We start from the raw sequence: 16,647 nt of genomic DNA, 5'->3' as shown, positions 1-16,647 counted from the left end.
ACATCTGATTTACCGAATCTAGAATACCGAATCGAAAAAATTTGGTATTCTAGAGTCGGTAAATCAGATTTACCTACATCTGGGTCTCAGTTTCTGCAGTGACACACACTGAAGGGGCTCAGCCGCTGGCGAGACACACACTGAAAGGCTAAGCTGTTGCAATGACAAACACTGAAGAGGCTCAGCCGCTGCCGTGACACACACTGAAGGGGCTCAGCCGCTGCCGTGACACACACTGAAGGAGCTCAGCTGCTGCCGTGACACACACTAAAAGGTCTCAGTCTCTGCCATGACAAACACTGAAGGGGCTCAGCCGCTGGCGTGACACACACTGAAAGGCTAAGCTGTTACAATGATAAACACTGAAGGGGCTCAGCTGCTGCCATGACACCCGCTGAGGTGGTTCAGCTGCTGCCTTGACACACACTGAAAAGACTCAGCTGCTGACATGTCACACTCTGAAGAGGCTCAGCTTCTGGCATGACACACAGTGAAGGGTCTCAGCCGCTGCCGTGACACACACTGAAAGGACTCAGCTGCTGCCATGACACACACTGAAGGGGCTCAGAAGCTGCTGTGACACACACTGAAAGGACTCCGTTTCTGCAGTGACCCACACTGAAGGGGCTCAGCCACTGCCGTGACACACACTGAAAGGGCTCAGCCGCTGTCATGACACACACTGAAGGGGCTCAGCCACTGCCGTGACACACACTGAAAGGACTCCACTGCTGCCGTGACACACACTGAAGAGGCTCAGCCGCTGCCGTGACACACACTGAAGGGGCTCATCCACTGCCGTGAAACACACTGAAGGGGCTCAGCCGCTGCTGTGACACACACCGAAGGGGCTCAGCCGCTGCCGTGACACATACTGAAGGGGCTCAGCAACTGCCGTGACACACACTGAAGGGGCTTAGCTCCTGCCATGATACACACTGAAGGGGCTCAGCCGCTGCCATGACACACACTGAAAAGACTCAGCTGCTGCTGTGACACACACTAAAGAGGCTCAGCCGCTGCTGTGACACACACTGAAGAGGCTCAGCCACTGCCGTAACACACACTGAAGGGGCTCAGCTCCTGGCGTGACACACACTGAATGGGCTCAGCTGCTACCCTGACACACACTGAATGGACTGAGCTGCTGCAGTGACACACACTGAAGGGCTCATCCGCTGCCATGACACACACTGAAGGGCTGAGCTGCTGCCATGACACATCCGGAAAGGACTCAGCCGCTGCGGTGACACACACTGAAGGGGCTCAGCCGCTGCAGTGACACACACCGAAGGAGCTTAGCCGCTGCTGTGACACACACTGAAAGGTCTCAGTCTCTGCCGTGACACACACTGAAGGGGCTCAGCCGCTGCGGTGACACACACTGAAGGGGCTCAGCCGCTGCCGTGACACACACTGAAGGAGCTCAGCCGCTGCCGTGACACACACTGAAAGGTCTCAGTCTCTGCCGTGACACACACTGAAGGGGCTCAGCCGCTGCCGTGACACACACTGAAGGAGCTCAGCCGCTGCCGTGACACACACTGAAAGGTCTCAGTCTCTGCCGTGACACACACTGAAAAGACTCAGCTGCTGCCATGTCACACACTGAAGGGGCTCAGCCTCTGGCGTGACACACATTGAAGGGTCTCATCCGCTGCCGTGACACATACTGAAAGGACTCAGCTGCTGCCATGACACACACTGAAGGGGCTCAGACTCTGCTGTAACACACACTGAAGGGGCTCAGCCGCTGCCGTGACACACACTAAAAGGACTCAGTTTCTGCAGTGACCCACACTGAAGGGGCTCAGCCATTGCCGTGACACACACAGTAAGGGCTCAGCCGCTGCCGTGACACACACTGAAAGGACTCCACTGCTGCCGTGACACACACTGAAGAAGCTCAGCCGCTGCCGTGACACACACTGAAGGGGCTCATCCACTGCCGTGAAACACACTGAAGGGGCTCAGCCGCTGCTATGACACACACTGAAGGGGCTCAGCCGTTCCCGTGACACATACTGAAGGGGCTCAGCCACTGCCGTGACACACACTGAAGGGGCTCAGCCGCTGCCATGACACGCACTGAAAAGACTCCGCTGCTGCCGTGGCGCACACTGAAGGGGCTCAGCCACTGCCGTAACACACACTGAAGGGGCTCAGTCGCTGAAGTGACACACAGTGAAGGGGCTCGGGTGGTGGCGTGACACACATTGTAGGGGCTCAGCTACTGGTGTGACACACACCGAAGCGGCTCATCTGCTGCTGTGACACAGACTGAAGGGCTGAACTGCTGGGGTGACACACACTGAAAGGACTCAGCTGTTGGCTTTACCCACACTGACGGGCTCAGCTGTTGGCAGGACATACTTAGTTAAAACACACCAAAGGCCTGGGCTAATAGGGCGCTCAAGCAATGTTTGAACAGGGGTCAGGGGCATGCAACGGTGGAAGAAAATCAGGAGCAGTGAAAACATCCATGAGAATTGCACCCACCACAAGCTACTTTGTGTGTTGGCGCTCCGAGCTTGCATTGTTCAAATAAGTACTCTATCCATGCAGAAAATGATAAAATACATTAAAATTAAAACAGCATACTCCTTCTCTTTGATAAAATGCACTTCAAAAAGATGCCAACAGCAAAACAGACATTGAGATCATTCAGTTTATGCAAAAAGTACAAAGCCGCTTTGCACTTAGAGAATTTGTGTCTGCGCAAGAGAGGTATTAAAAATTTCCTGGTAAATGGAAGATAAAATTGACAAAAAATACAAAATGTAAAACCTTTTGACTCAAATGTTCATCACAGGGGCAGACCATAATAGATTCTGAAGAATACTGACCCAGGGGGAAGCATATCAACCAAAGAAAAATCCCAGCCTGAAGCTATATAGCAGATTCCTTTCATACACATTATTTACATATATTAGATACGGGGCAATGTAGGGATGAACTTGTATAAGGCAATAATCCCTGACCATGGGTTTGGCTACTTCAGACAATTCCCTGGACAGATCGTTGTGTTTTCTGAAGCTCACCCAAGCATTTTGCACTGTTACTTTAGTCCACATCCGATAAATCTGCTACTACTCACGAACCCAAGTGTTTTAGCACTGCCACTTTAGTTTCAAGAAAAAGTACTGTATTTGTGAGCTGTTGTATTCTTTTTAAACAGATAATGAGTTTGTATTTGCTGTGATTGACTTTATATGATGTTTATATCCATGTGTATCTTTTATGTCCTGTCTTTGGGAGGATGAACAAAGAGTACTCTATCTACCTTTGGAAGACAAAAGGCTGAGTGGGCCTTGTGAAAACCCAACCCTGTGTCCGGCTTATTCAACACAGATCTCTGCGGCAGAGACACACCTGACTTTCCTAAGAAAGCGAGTACAGTGAGACACAAACCTTCCGGTTATTTATGACGACACGCGGTCTGAAGAGTGCAACAGGTGAGGGATGACTGTCTACGGGGGAAGAAGTCCTGGCAAGAGCGAGGACGAAAGAGACATCCATAGAGGTGTGCACTATTAGAAGCAGGGACACTTCTCAAATTCCATATTCAACTATACTAATTCACTACTAATCCTTTATTGGGTTCCAGAGTAGCGTGCTACTCGCCAATAAAGAGTCTCAACATCCCATCGGGGTTACAATTGCTATATAAATGCAAACCTTTTCCCCTTTTCTACCCCTCCTCAACCCTTCTCAATGCAAATAACTGACTAACATATCCACCACTAAAATCACTGTCATGTTTCACCATACTAATTCAACACAAATCCTGATGGGTTCCAGAGTAGCGTGCTACTTGCGCTTCAAAACTCTGTCAGGGGTATCAAGCTATATATAAATACAAACCTCTTTCCCTCTTCTATCCCGCCACCTACCCTTCTCTACCCCAATACCTGAATAACATATCCACTACTCAAATTACTTCATATTTTACTATTCTAATTTTCAACACTAATCCTTTATGGGTTCCGGAGTGGCGTGCTAATCGCCAGAAAAGCGCTTCAACACCCATCAGGGGTAACATAGTGCTATATGAATGCAAACGTTTCTTCCCTTTTATCCCTCCATTATCCTTCTCACTCCAAATAACTGACTAATATCCACCACTGAAATTACTTCATATTTCACCATATTAATTCACCACTAATCCTTTATGGACTTCCTGAATAGCGTGCGTCAACAAGCGCTATATAAATACAAACCTTTGTCCTACTCTATCCTTCTGCTCTCATTCCAAATCCAAATACCTGACTCACCTATCCACCACTTAAAATGCACTTGCATGTTTCACTATACTAATTCAACACTAATCCTCTATGGGTCCCGGAGTAGCGTGCTACCCGCCGAAAAAGCGCTTTGACGCCTCGTCTGGGGTAGTAAGCGCTATACAAATGCAATTACAATACAATACAGTATGTGAGAGCAGGGGCGGGTGCGTGACAGTCCTATAGGTGACCATGGGGCATGTAGCATTGACCTGTGGGGGGTTATCAGACACAGGGGCACGTGCGAGGCGGGGCACTCTTGGGGCATCACCCGAGGGTAGTATTAGAAGCAGGGGCACCTGGGAGGGTGGCAGCACCCACAGCTTCCCCACGGGGACCTGGGAGGAAGAGGGCGGGTGTTTGCCTTTCAATGAAGTGCGCATCTGGATGAATGGATGGATGAATGCGCCTGGAGCCTCCTAGCGCTGCACACGGCCTCTCTAGAGATGCGCTTGCAGGGACACACGGCAGAGAGGAAGGGAAGGTAGCTGCCCCCGAGGGCTGGACTCACTCTTTGGCCTCCAGGCTGTCGGCGCTGGCGGTGAAGGCCCGGGGCACGAAGCCCTCCTTGCCCCCCTGCTGCACGTAGAGCCAGGGGCCCTGCTCCCGCAGCACCTCGAAGGACTCCCCCTTCTGCAGCCGCAGGTCCTGGCTGGTCCGGGGCAGGTAGCTGTAGATGGACACGAAGCGGCACTGACGCGTGAAGTCCCTGTCGCCAGGGGCCCCGGGGCAGCAGGGGCCCCGGGGGCAGCAGCAGTACCTCTTGCACAGGGCCAGCGCCATGCTGCCTCATGCTCCCCGCTCAGCCCTGCCGAGGCTGCTGCATTCCTCTCCGTGCACACCTCCTGGCTGCTTGTGAACCAGGAAGTCACCAACCGGCCCAGCAGGTCACACTGGCTGCCGGGATCGGCCGAGGCTACAGCCCTCCCTTCCAAGACGCGCGCCTCGCAGCACTGCGCTCAATTGGATACAGTGCTTTATTCTTATCATCAATCTGCTTCTAGGCACTCTGGGCGCTCGTAGACAATGGGATGACCTGTCCAGGATCACACGCGTTGCCTGTGAAGACGGGAAGGCGGGGTTGGAAGCTAGCTCGTCTGCTTTTAAAGGCGCCAGATAGATTAGCCTCTAGAAGTACAGATACTCAAACGGGTAAAAGTCCGAACGAGAGCCCTAAGGGGACCTGAACTTTTGTCCTGTAGGGCTCAGCCAGATACTCTACCTTCTGACGTAGAGAGGGAGTGGCTTTTCAGACCGGTTTCTTCTGTAATTCTTTGAAATTTCACAGCGAGTGACTAACAAGAACTTTCCAACCCGACTTGAATGCGCATGTTGATAAAATGGCAAAATAATTAGTACTTTTTATCATTTATTTATTTGTTTGTTTATATAACGCCAGAATCGACTTCCGGAGGAGTATCTCTGCGCTTCAGACAGGCGTCATAAATAAGTGCGAATGCAACTGGGATCAGAAACAAAAGAGGGTGGTCTTAAGCAGCTTCCTAAAGTGGAGATGGTTAGAGCACTGTCTCAGGTGCAAGGGAAGCTCATTCCAAGAGCAAGGGCCAAGGTAGGAGAGGGCTTTTCCCCCTAGTCTTGCCCTCCTAACTCGGGGGACCTCCAAAAGATGTCTGCAGCTTGACCGGAGAGGCCTAGAGGGCTGGTAGGGTGTGAATTTCTCTGAAAGATAAATGGGATCAAGATTGAAAAGCACCTTATGAATGGTACAACACATTTTGAATTGTACCCGTTGGAGTATGGGAAGCCAATGAAGTCATTGAAGAAGAGGGCGGGTGGCAGGGCCGGACTGGCCACCAGGTGTTTGGCATGCTGCCGAGCTGGGGGCTGATTTCATTGATTGGGACCTGCGTGTGCTGAACAAAATTTGTTTTGCTTTGTATATTTCTAAGCACACACAGGTCTCCATCAATGAAATTAGCCCCCACCGCAGTGACATCAGTCCCCAACTCGCCAGCATGCCAAAACGCCCGGTAGCCGGTAGCCAGTCTGGCCCTGGCGGGACACAGTCCAAGGAGGCACGTTAAGGACTAGTCGCGCGACAGTTTCTAGACCACCTGCAGTCTGCTGATCGAGGTCTAATTAGCAGAAATAAACAGGCCATTACAGTAGTCCAGACGGCTTAATATAAGTGCCTTAGCCAGAGTCTTCGGAGTGGAATCTGGAAGGAGAGGACAGACTTGTTGAAGTAGGCCTAGAGTATGGAAACAAATACCCACTGTCTGAGCAACATGCTCCTTCAAGGTAAGGGCTTGATCCAGATGGATGCCTAGGTTCTTAACAGACCCTTTAGGAGCAGGAGGGGTGCCAAGGTCAGTCACCCACCACTTGGGAGACCAGAGTAAGGGGGACTCTCCGAAGAGTAAAATCTCTGTTTTCCCGACATTACACTGGAGGAGATTACTCTTCTTCCAGTGTGAAATGGCTCTCATTCCTGAGGAGAAGGTCAGCTGTACAGAAGGGGTGAATTTGTAAAAAGCAGCTGTGAATTGTGGGTGTATGATATTGGGATAAACCCATATGTCCTCAGGACATTGGCCTAGGGAGCAACAAAGATATTGAAGAGAGTGGGGCTCAGGCATGAGCCCTGAGGTACTCCCTTGGACAGATCCATGGGTGCCGAACAATACTACTAAAAGAGAGCACTGAAACCTCTCGGACCCAGGGGATGAACAGAAACTACAGGACGTGCCGGGTCTGGTGATGTCAAAGCCTGTACCCCAGCGCCCCACAGTTAATTCTCCTAAGACATCAACAGACCCAAAACATGCCACACGATTATTGGTTCTCCCAGGGCTTTAAGTGGGATGAAAAAACTGGGGATGTCTCTCAAAGGGGCGTGGTCAATGTTATTAAGGACGTGGCTCAAAAACAGGTAAACTAAAAATCTGTGTTTAGCATAGAGTGCCGCCCAACTTGTATTTTGCTGTTCCTGCCATTGCGTCCAGATATATGATACAACAAGTCACATCATACCTACAAGCCAGGACTATTGGCTTTGTCAATAGTTGATAGTAACATAAGATAAATAAGCAGCAAGTATGGCTTGTATATAATATTGAAAACATCTTCCACTTAAAGCCCTGGTGACACCACAACAATGTTGCTGCTCCTGAGTCTCAAAAAGAGAAAGGAAATCCAGAGAGAAAATGACTCTCTTTTAAGGATTTCCCTTCCTCTACAACCCTCACCACGCGCACATGGACGTGCCTGCTGTCACTGCAGTCTGGTAAAACAGACAGACCGCTGTACCAAGGCACAAAACAGAGCCAAATAGAGACCTGTTTCAATGCCCCCTTAAAAAAACTGCTGGTGCTCAGCACCCGGTGAGACCCGGCCCACTTAAAGGCCTAGGTTCTCCTCTATCTGTGGAAGTGCCTAGCTCCAATGCTAACTGTTAGATCTGGGGGTCTCTAGTTGGCAATGGTTATCACCTTTGTCCAAATAGGGACCCTTACTTATAAGTCAGGACAAGGGGATTACTCTCCTTAATAACCCCTGCTCACCCCCTTGTTAGCTTGGCACGAGCAGACAGGCTTATCTCAGAGGCAGTATGTTAAGCATTTGTGAATATACACAGCAACACAGTGATAACACCACAGATGGGCACAACACAGGTTTTTGTAAAAATAGGTATTCTTTATATAGACTTAAACACAAGACCACAAACGACAAAAATCCAAAATACTATACTAAAGGTTACTTAAAAGATGATAAAAGTCTCTTAATTCAAGTTGATGGTAAATGCAACAAAGTTCTAAACAAAGTACTTGGATGCGGCACGCAAAGTAAACAAAAGGCTCGCAGAAGGGGAGATGCGTCGGTTCCGTGACAGGGGGGAACGGTTGCGTCCTTCCTCAATGCTTGCACAGTGTAGGGGACTCGTCGTGAGCCTTACCGGTGCGGAGGTGATGGTTAGATTCTCGACCTGTTGCGATGCGCAAGATGGCGTCTTGATGCGATGCGATGAGGATGCAATGATCCAGTTGCGATGCGAGAAGATGGCGCCCTTGATACGGCGATGCGATGACGATGCGATGACGCCCTGCCAACCTTGCGACGACTCTGTACTTTGGAGCCGCGACAGGCCCTGCGATGCGCTACTCCGGTGATGTGATGACGGCTCTCTCGATGCGTCGCGCTTCTCCGGCGATGCGACAGCAGACAGCTTCGATGAATACACGCTTCCAGGGAGATGCGACGAACTCTCACTTCTCCGGCGTTGCAATGATTTCAGCTGCGGCGGCGACACGCTTCTTCTCGATGCGTCGCGCTTCCAGCTCCCAGTGGCACGCAAGTGACTGGAGTCAGAATTCCCAGCAAGGAAATTCAGGAGGGGGCTGGATGTGAAGTCTTTTGGCCCTGAGACTTCAGCAGGAGGCAAGCACAGTTCAAGCCCTTGGAGAATATTCTGTAGATGAAAGTCCTTACAAAGTTCCTTCTCCTTTCCCTTGGCAATGAAGCAACCACTGCAGGCCAACCCAGAAAACAGCACACTGGCAGAGGGGCAATCCAAACTCCTGCAGCTTCCTTGGTTCTTCTCCTTGGCAGAAAGGTTTCTTGTTCCAGAAGTGATCTAAAGTCTGTGGGACTGGGTCGAATATTTATACCAACAAATCCTTTGTTCTCTGAAAGCAGAGAGGCCTCTGCCTAGTTTAAACCAGTTCCTGAGCACTGTGTTGAAATGACTCTTCTCTTCCTTTCACTGTGAAGGGCAGAAGCATCAGACGCCCCACTGGAGGTGGAGCCAGCACAGGGGAGGGAAGATACAGCTCTGGAGCACTCTGTTGACAGGATTCCCCTTCTCCTTTCACTGTGCAGGGCAGAGACATCAGACAAGCCACAGGGGGTGGAGAGTGCATTGTAGAGGGAAGGCCCAGCCCTATTCAGGTCCCAGGTGCACTCTCCCCCTCCCCTTTGGAGGTAAATCTCCCTATTCACCACTGGGCTGTCCCAGACTGTCTCCTGGAATTTCCCCAGCCCTGTCACACACAAACCCAGACAAGGAATACACAAGTCAGCAGAGGCGGGCTCAAATGGTTAGGCAAGCAAATACCTGCTTTCTAAAAGTGGTATTTGCAAACAGAATATTACAATTAACTTTACTAAAAGATATATTTTATTATTCTGAGTTCAGGCATACTAAACTCGAATTTCTACCATGTTCCCTGAGTCAGTTAGGATTGTGGGGATGTAACAATCTTCACTGCCCATTCTAGTCTATGAGAACAGGTAGCCTTCATTAGTGAAAAACGAAAATGGCTGTAATTCACTACTAGAACATGCTACACACATCAGAGCATGTCCTACATTATACTTACAATGCACCCTGCACTTGAACCCACCATAGGGGTGTCTAATATGAAGCAAACGGAAGGTTTATGGACTGGCAAGTGGGTGCACTTGGCCAAGCCGACATGGTAGTCACAGACTACACACAGGCCTTGCAATGGCAGGCCTGAGACACACTTTAAAAGCTGCTTCTGTGGGTGGCACAACCAGTGCTGCAAGCCCACCAGCAGCATTTGCTCTACAAGCCCTGGGCACCCATGGTGCACTGTACTAGGGGCTGACAGTAGATCAAATAACCCAATCATGAAATAACCAATCAGTACACCAATTTAACATAGGGAGCACTTGCACTGTGGCACTGATTAGCTCTGGAGCACTCTGTTGACAGGATTCCCCTTCTCCTTTCACTGTGCAGGGCAGAGACATCAGACAAGCCACAGGGGGTGGAGAGTGCATTGTGGAGGGAAGGCCCAGCCCGATTCAGGTCCCAGGTGCACTCTCCCCCTCCCCTTTGGAGGTAAATCTCCCTATTCACCACTGGGCTGTCCCAGACTGTCTCCTGGAATTTCCCCAGCCCTGTCACACACAAACCCAGACAAGAAATACACAAGTCAGCAGAGGCGGGCTCAAATGGTTAGGCAAGCAAATACCTGCTTTCTAAAAGTGGTATTTGCAAACAGAATATTAAAATTAACTTTACTAAAAGATATATTTTATTATTCTGAGTTCAGGCATACTAAACTCGAATTTCTACCATGTTCCCTGAGTCAGTTAGGATTGTGGGGATGTAACAATCTTCACTGCCCATTCTAGTCTATGAGAACAGGTAGCCTTCATTAGTGAAAAACGAAAATGGCTGTAATTCACTACTAGAACATGCTACACACATCAGAGCATGTCCTACCTTATACTTACAATGCACCCTGCACTTGAACCCACCATAGGGGTGTCTAATATGAAGCAAACAGAAGGTTTATGGACTGGCAAGTGGGTGCACTTGGCCAAGCCGACATGGTAGTCACAGACTACACACAGGCCTTGCAATGGCAGGCCTGAGACACACTTTACAAGCTGCTTCTGTGGGTGGCACAACCAGTGCTGCAAGCCCACCAGCAGCATTTGCTCTACAAGCCCTGGGCACCCATGGTGCACTGTACTAGGGGCTGACAGTAGATCAAATAACCCAATCATGAAATAACCAATCAGTACACCAATTTAACATAGGGAGCACTTGCACTGTGGCACTGATTAGCAGTGGCACAGGGCCCAAAACATACAACCAGCAAAAATATGTCAAAACAGAGGAGTCAATCTGTCAAAAATGGAAGGGAGACTCATGCCAATGATGTCAGGTCTAACACTACCTAGCTAATGCCAGTGGCTAACAACCTATGGCCCCCACACCCCCTGCAAGGTATGCTAAGGGAGGGGGGCATCTCTTCACCCTAGCACTGAGTCCCCCCAACCCCCTCGTTTTCAGATACCTAACCACTGCAGCAGGGGAGTGGCCTGGTCAATAAGCTGTGGGGTCGGGGGGGGCTCTTCAGATTTTCCCAACAGTCACGCTGGGGTATCTTGTTAAAACACATTATATGAGAAGTAGGACAAGAGGGGAGTTTAAGGGGCAGTAGAAAGAGAGAAGTGCAGATTATTGGGGGCAATTAAAAAACAATATTTTAAAAACTAACATTTTCAAGGGCTTCATAACAGAAACGAGTTTGTGAGTATATGTGTTTTTTTATCAGTATGGGCATGCAAAAATCCCAGGTGAAAATCCGATAGATATCAAAGGGAGTTTCAGTATTAGTGAGTAAGTGATAACAAGGCTCACCAGAAGCCATTTTCTGTCATTCATGTTCAGTACTAGGGTTGAGGGGATGACTGTGTATATTTAATCTCAACAAAACATATCATGCTTTTGATGCAGATGAAAGACATTCAACAAGAATGAAGATTAAGAGCCTGGGATCACATGTATGAAAGGGGTTTACCCATCTGTGCCTGTGAGAAAATGCTTTAGTACATGTGGCCCTGATCTACTAAGTTGTTTTTTGTTTTTCAAAGGGTCGGAGTCACAAAATCAGGCTGTTTTTGACTGTAAAAAGGCATTTAGCAAACACAAATTGTGATTCAGTGACATGTTACCGAATTGCAATTTTTGTTTACGACTTCACACCCAGTCTGTATTTAGAAGGGGCATGTTTATTGCGTCTCTTCCAATTACCGATTGAGAATGAGATGTATTGATGTATCGCAACTGAAATTCGGTCGCAAAACAATAATATATCAGGAGTCCATGGGTACTTACCATGGGTCCCGACTCATGGTCTTCTGGGTCCAGTCTCGACTTAGGTCGTGGTTCGCAATCCACTATTTTAGTATATGGTTTGGTCTTCCTGTGGAGACCACTGTGTATTCGTGCTACTTATGTGTTCTATAATGAAAGCATTGTGTGTATTGTGGTTATATTTCCGGGTAGGAGATATTGCAATGTGTTGGTGAGTGTTTACAATAAATACATATTTTTATAACTAAGCTGTGTGGTTCTTTTTCACTTAGCCTACACTATAAGATTAAGTAATGGTAAAACAAGCTGCTTTACACTCCTTCTGGACTAAGCCTAAATGCCGCTTTCCAGAGCTACCACTTAGAGAGCTTTCTGAGATTGTCTAAGACCTTTAAAATCACCATTTGGGTTGTCTGGGTCAGTGCAGGGGGCTTCATTTACATAAGTGAGCACCATTTATTAAGCCAGACTCCTACAGGTAGCCAGGGCATAGGTACACCAGGGGTCTCCTATGGGCTGCAGAATGTATTATGCCACCCATGAGAGACTACTCAAAATGTGATTACAGGCTTTCCATTGCAGCCTGTGGGAGTTGGTGCAAGCACCACTTACGACGGATATAAGTTTCTTATATCTGAGGTCAGTGCACTTACGTCACCCCTAAGGTAGGCCTTTCAATCCTGAAGGCAGGGTGCTAGGTTATAAGTGTCAGGGTGGCCTGCATGAGCAGGTCACCCCCTACAAACCCACAATAGATACCCCATTTTGATACATATAGTGGCAATGCGTCATTACGCAATCGCTAACTATATATTGACTGTACCAAACCTGGGCATGTTTGGTATCAGGTAGTAATCACTAGGGGGTAACTTCCTAATGGAGAGAGGGAGCAGCCTATTCTGGTTGCTGTGATAAAGATTTGAGACTGTGGTCTCATTTATGGTTAAGGTTGGATAGCGATGAAGGTGGGGGAATTTCTCCTTTTAGAAAAAGTGCCCTCACACACCTATGCGGGTGTCATGCCTCATCATCAGGCGTGTGCTCCTCGTGGGGTGGCACTGCTGTCCCCCACGGGCCCCGTGAGAAGGCTTTTTGTCAGAGATCTTTTAGGAGAGATGCTGCAGTTGTGCGTGTCGGTCTAAAAGTTGTGTCATTGAGTTAAAATTACCCCAGCGGTACCCAGAAACAGAATTTTATTCAGGTGTCCGGTTGGTAAGATTAAAAGCAAAGGATAAGGAGAACCTCTTTCAAAAAAATATAGTAGAGGAGTGAGTATTATCTGTGCGAAGTTGGCCTGGCATATGCTGTCTACTATTCTAGTGGGCACCTTGCACCAGTCCAAACGACCCTTCTTGCTAGTAGGTTAAAGACAACCTTTATAGAAAGCTATCCTAGTGGTAGCTGTGGAGAGCAGTCTTCAGGCTAAGTCTTGGAGGAATGTAAAACAGCTTGTTTTACCAGTCTACAATCTTGTGAATGACCAAATGAAAAGAGAACCACACCAGATATATATACAAAATATATGTAGTTATTCTAAACACATCCCACTAGTCTCTTTATGAGGCTAGATCCCTGCTCTACCCTCTCACCATGTTTCAGGCCAGCTTTCCTCGAGGGGGTTGCAATAACCAAACCCCTCTGCCCTGCGTGAACTTGCAGTTGCAAGGGCTTGTTGATTTATTTCAAAGAAAATCTTCAGGCTCCAAGTAGCCACAACCTCGTGCATCTCCTGTGACCAGAATCTTCAGCCACACCGCATCATGTGCATTGTGGTCTGCATCTTTTGGTGAGCTGCTTGAGGTCTTCCTGCGACTCCTGTGCCTCCAACCTGTGGGTCCATTTGAGGGTCACCTTTGCTTCTGTTGGACTCTCCTGTTTTCTCAGGGCCTGCCCTGACTCCCCTGCTTTTGGTGAGTTCCCTGGACCTTGCTGGTCCCGACGTCTCTCTTTCTTCAAATCCAGTATGGGTTGCTTTTGCCATGGCTTATTGGTTCTCCCGCCAGACACAGACCCCTCAGCACTTGACATCCTTCGTAGGACAGCTCGTGCATGGCTCCTCGTCTTCCTCAGCATCGCCTGGTCCTCACAGCTGCAGAGTCAAGGTCATCATCATCCATCCTGCAACACCTGACATCGGAGGGCATTCGTCTTCCAAGTCTCCTGGTCACCCCTGAATGGCATAGTCTTTGTCTCCTCCACTTGCAGGTACCTCTCACCAAGAATCTATATTCTGATTTCACCTGACACTTTCTCCTCTTTCAGCAGCGGCAATTTCCTGAAGTCGTCCATTGGGTTTGATGGCGGTTTGCGGCACCACTTCACACATATGTACCCGGCTTCCCTGGTGTAGGTAACGTGGGTACTAGGGTATCCACGGGAGGGGTGGCTCTCCAACCTTCTGTATTCCATGGGGTTTCTTCAGGGTCCACTTGGGAAGGTCCTTAATCTTAAAAAATCCAACTGCAACTTACACGTAGAGTCGTATGGAGCACGTGGACGTGTACTCACACTGTACACGCTCTCCGTGGGTCGCTACCTGCCTTGGGTGGTTCCTTGGGTCCCCAGCACTACTACGTCCTCTCGACACTGTCTTGACTCCAGTCGTGGTTCTTATACCACTTTCTTAGTGTATGGTTTGGTCCCCCTGGGGCCACTGTGTATTTCGTGCTATTTACTGTGTGTCTTTGCTTAAGTATTGTGTGCATTGTGCATATGTCTGGGTAGGAGATATTTCTATGTGTTAGAGAGTGTTATATAATAAATACATATTTTTATAACTACTTTGTGTGGTTCTTTTTCACTTAATCTATACTATAAGATTGCATTCTGGTAAAACAAGCTACTTTACACTCCTTCTGGACTAAGTCTGAAGTCTGGTCTCCACTGCTACCACTTAGAGAGCTTTCTAAGGTTGTCTAAGACCTCTTAAATCACTATAGGTTGTCTGGACTGGTGCAAGGTGTCCACTTACATAAGTGTACATCACATATCAGGCTAACTTCTCACAGCATTCATCTTTGGTAAGCTGCTCAAGATCCTCTTGCGACTCAAGTGCCTTTGGCCTGTGGGAATTCTTAAGGATCTTCTTTGGCTTCAGTGGTTCTCCTGTTCGCTCGAGCCTGCTCTGACTCTCCTGCAATTGGTGAGTCCCTTGGACCTTGTTGGTTCCAAGGTTGCACCTTTTTTGTTGACCACGTCTGTTGCTGCTGCCAAGGCTTGTTGGTGCTCCCGCCGGAAACAACACCCTGGTTCTTGACGTACAACATGGGACAGCTCGGGTATGGCTCCTGGTGTTCCACAGCATTGCCTGGTCCTCAGAGCTGCAAAAACAAGGTCACAGTCAACACTCCTGCATCTTCCGTCATTGGTGGTCATTGCTCTTTCGTGCCTCCTGGTCACCTCTGAGTGGCATAGACTCTGACCTCTTTGCTTGCAGGTTTTTCTTGTCAAGAATCCACCCTTGGATTCCACCAGACTCTTCCACCTTCTTCACCAGTGGCATCTTTCCTAAAGTCTTCCATTGTGGTCAACAGTGGTTTTTGGCGTCACTTCACACCTATGCACCCGGCTTCCCTGGTGTAGATTTCCTGTTCCCTGGGGTATCCACGGGTGGGGTGACTCTCCAACCTTCTGTCTTTCACAGAGTTTCTTCAGGGTCCACTGGGAAGAGTCCTTCTTGAAAACTGCAACCAAAACTTTTCCATTGACTTGTATTGAGTACGCGGCTGCGTTTCAGCTCTGCACACATCCTCCATGGGGTTCCTGGGTACTTACCTCGGGTAGTTCCTTGTGTCCACAGCTCTTCTGAGTCTTGAGGTCCAAGTACCGACTTTGGTCGCAGTTCGCATTCTAATTCTTTAGCATATGGTTTGGTCTCCCCCTGGAGCCCACTGTGTTTTTGTGCCTACCTCCCTGTTTACATTTGAAGCATTGTTTGTGTGTATTTGTGTTTATATCTCTGCGTAGGAGATACACCAATGTTTTAGTGAGTGTGCATAACAAATAGAAATATTTTAATAACTACACGGTTCTTTTTCATTTAACCTACACTATATGATTAGATCTGGTAAAACAAGCTACTTAACACTCCTTCTGGACTAAGCCTGAAGGCTGCTATCAACAGCTACCACTTACAGAGCTTTCTATGGTTGTCTTAGGCAACTAACTCTCCCATAAGTGTTGTCTGGATTAGTGGAAGGTGCTTCACGTAACCCCTCCCATGCTCATGACGAGCTCAGCTCATCATGAGCCACGATGGGCGTGTACTCATGATGAGCTGAGCTCGTCATAACGGCCGCAACGCTCGCACGCGGGGCTAATTCCCCCGTTGTGCTGAACGTTCTACAGGAATGGGTGTGGCTGTGACGAGCTCAGCTCGTCATGAGCACACGGCCACCGTGGCTCATGATGAGCTGAGTTTGTCATGAGCACCGGGGCACTGTGCGCTGCCACCCTCCCCCCAGCACAGAGGGTGAATCAGTCCTGCAGGCAAGGGGTTAAATAAGTGTGCACCATGTACTAAGCCAGCCTCAATGTAGGAGGCTGGCTTAGTACATGGTGTGTAGCAGTTGGGATTTCAGTCAGCACTGGTTTAGGGGCTAATCTAGGTGTGGATTAAATGAAAAATCATCACTAGCACTGAGCACATCTCAAATATTTCTGTAAGTAGTAAGTTCTACTAAACTTTTAGATTGGTTGTTAAGGGTCTAGCACAAACCTTTCTCCAATCGTTGAACGTATAGTTTCACTAGGGTAGGAAGGTGCAAC

At 48.6% G+C, this 16,647-nt stretch overlaps 1 protein-coding gene across 2 annotated transcripts in view; it reads right to left on the bottom strand.

The window, feature by feature from the left end:
• The window catches only part of LOC147709660 (tyrosine-protein kinase Src42A-like), a 309,465-nt gene extending 304,063 nt beyond the window's left edge, over window positions 1–5,402 (bottom strand). Inside the window, exon 1 of one of the 2 annotated variants that reach the window (XR_015296713.1) lies at window positions 4,795–5,402. Coding sequence is in view for 1 of the 2 variants with exons in the window: in XM_086928180.1 (XP_086784306.1) it covers window positions 4,795–5,066 (272 nt within the window). In the remaining variant the exon portion in view is untranslated. The remainder of the gene's footprint in view (window positions 1–4,794) is intronic. The other variant, XM_086928180.1, reaches the window with a different exon arrangement.
• Window positions 5,403–16,647: the final 11,245 nt, after the last annotated feature.

Source organism: Lissotriton vulgaris, chromosome 6 (assembly GCF_964263255.1).
Source record: "Lissotriton vulgaris chromosome 6, aLisVul1.2, whole genome shotgun sequence".
NCBI classification, from domain to species: domain Eukaryota; kingdom Metazoa; phylum Chordata; class Amphibia; order Caudata; family Salamandridae; genus Lissotriton; species Lissotriton vulgaris.
This window is presented reverse-complemented; position numbering and strand designations above follow the sequence as displayed.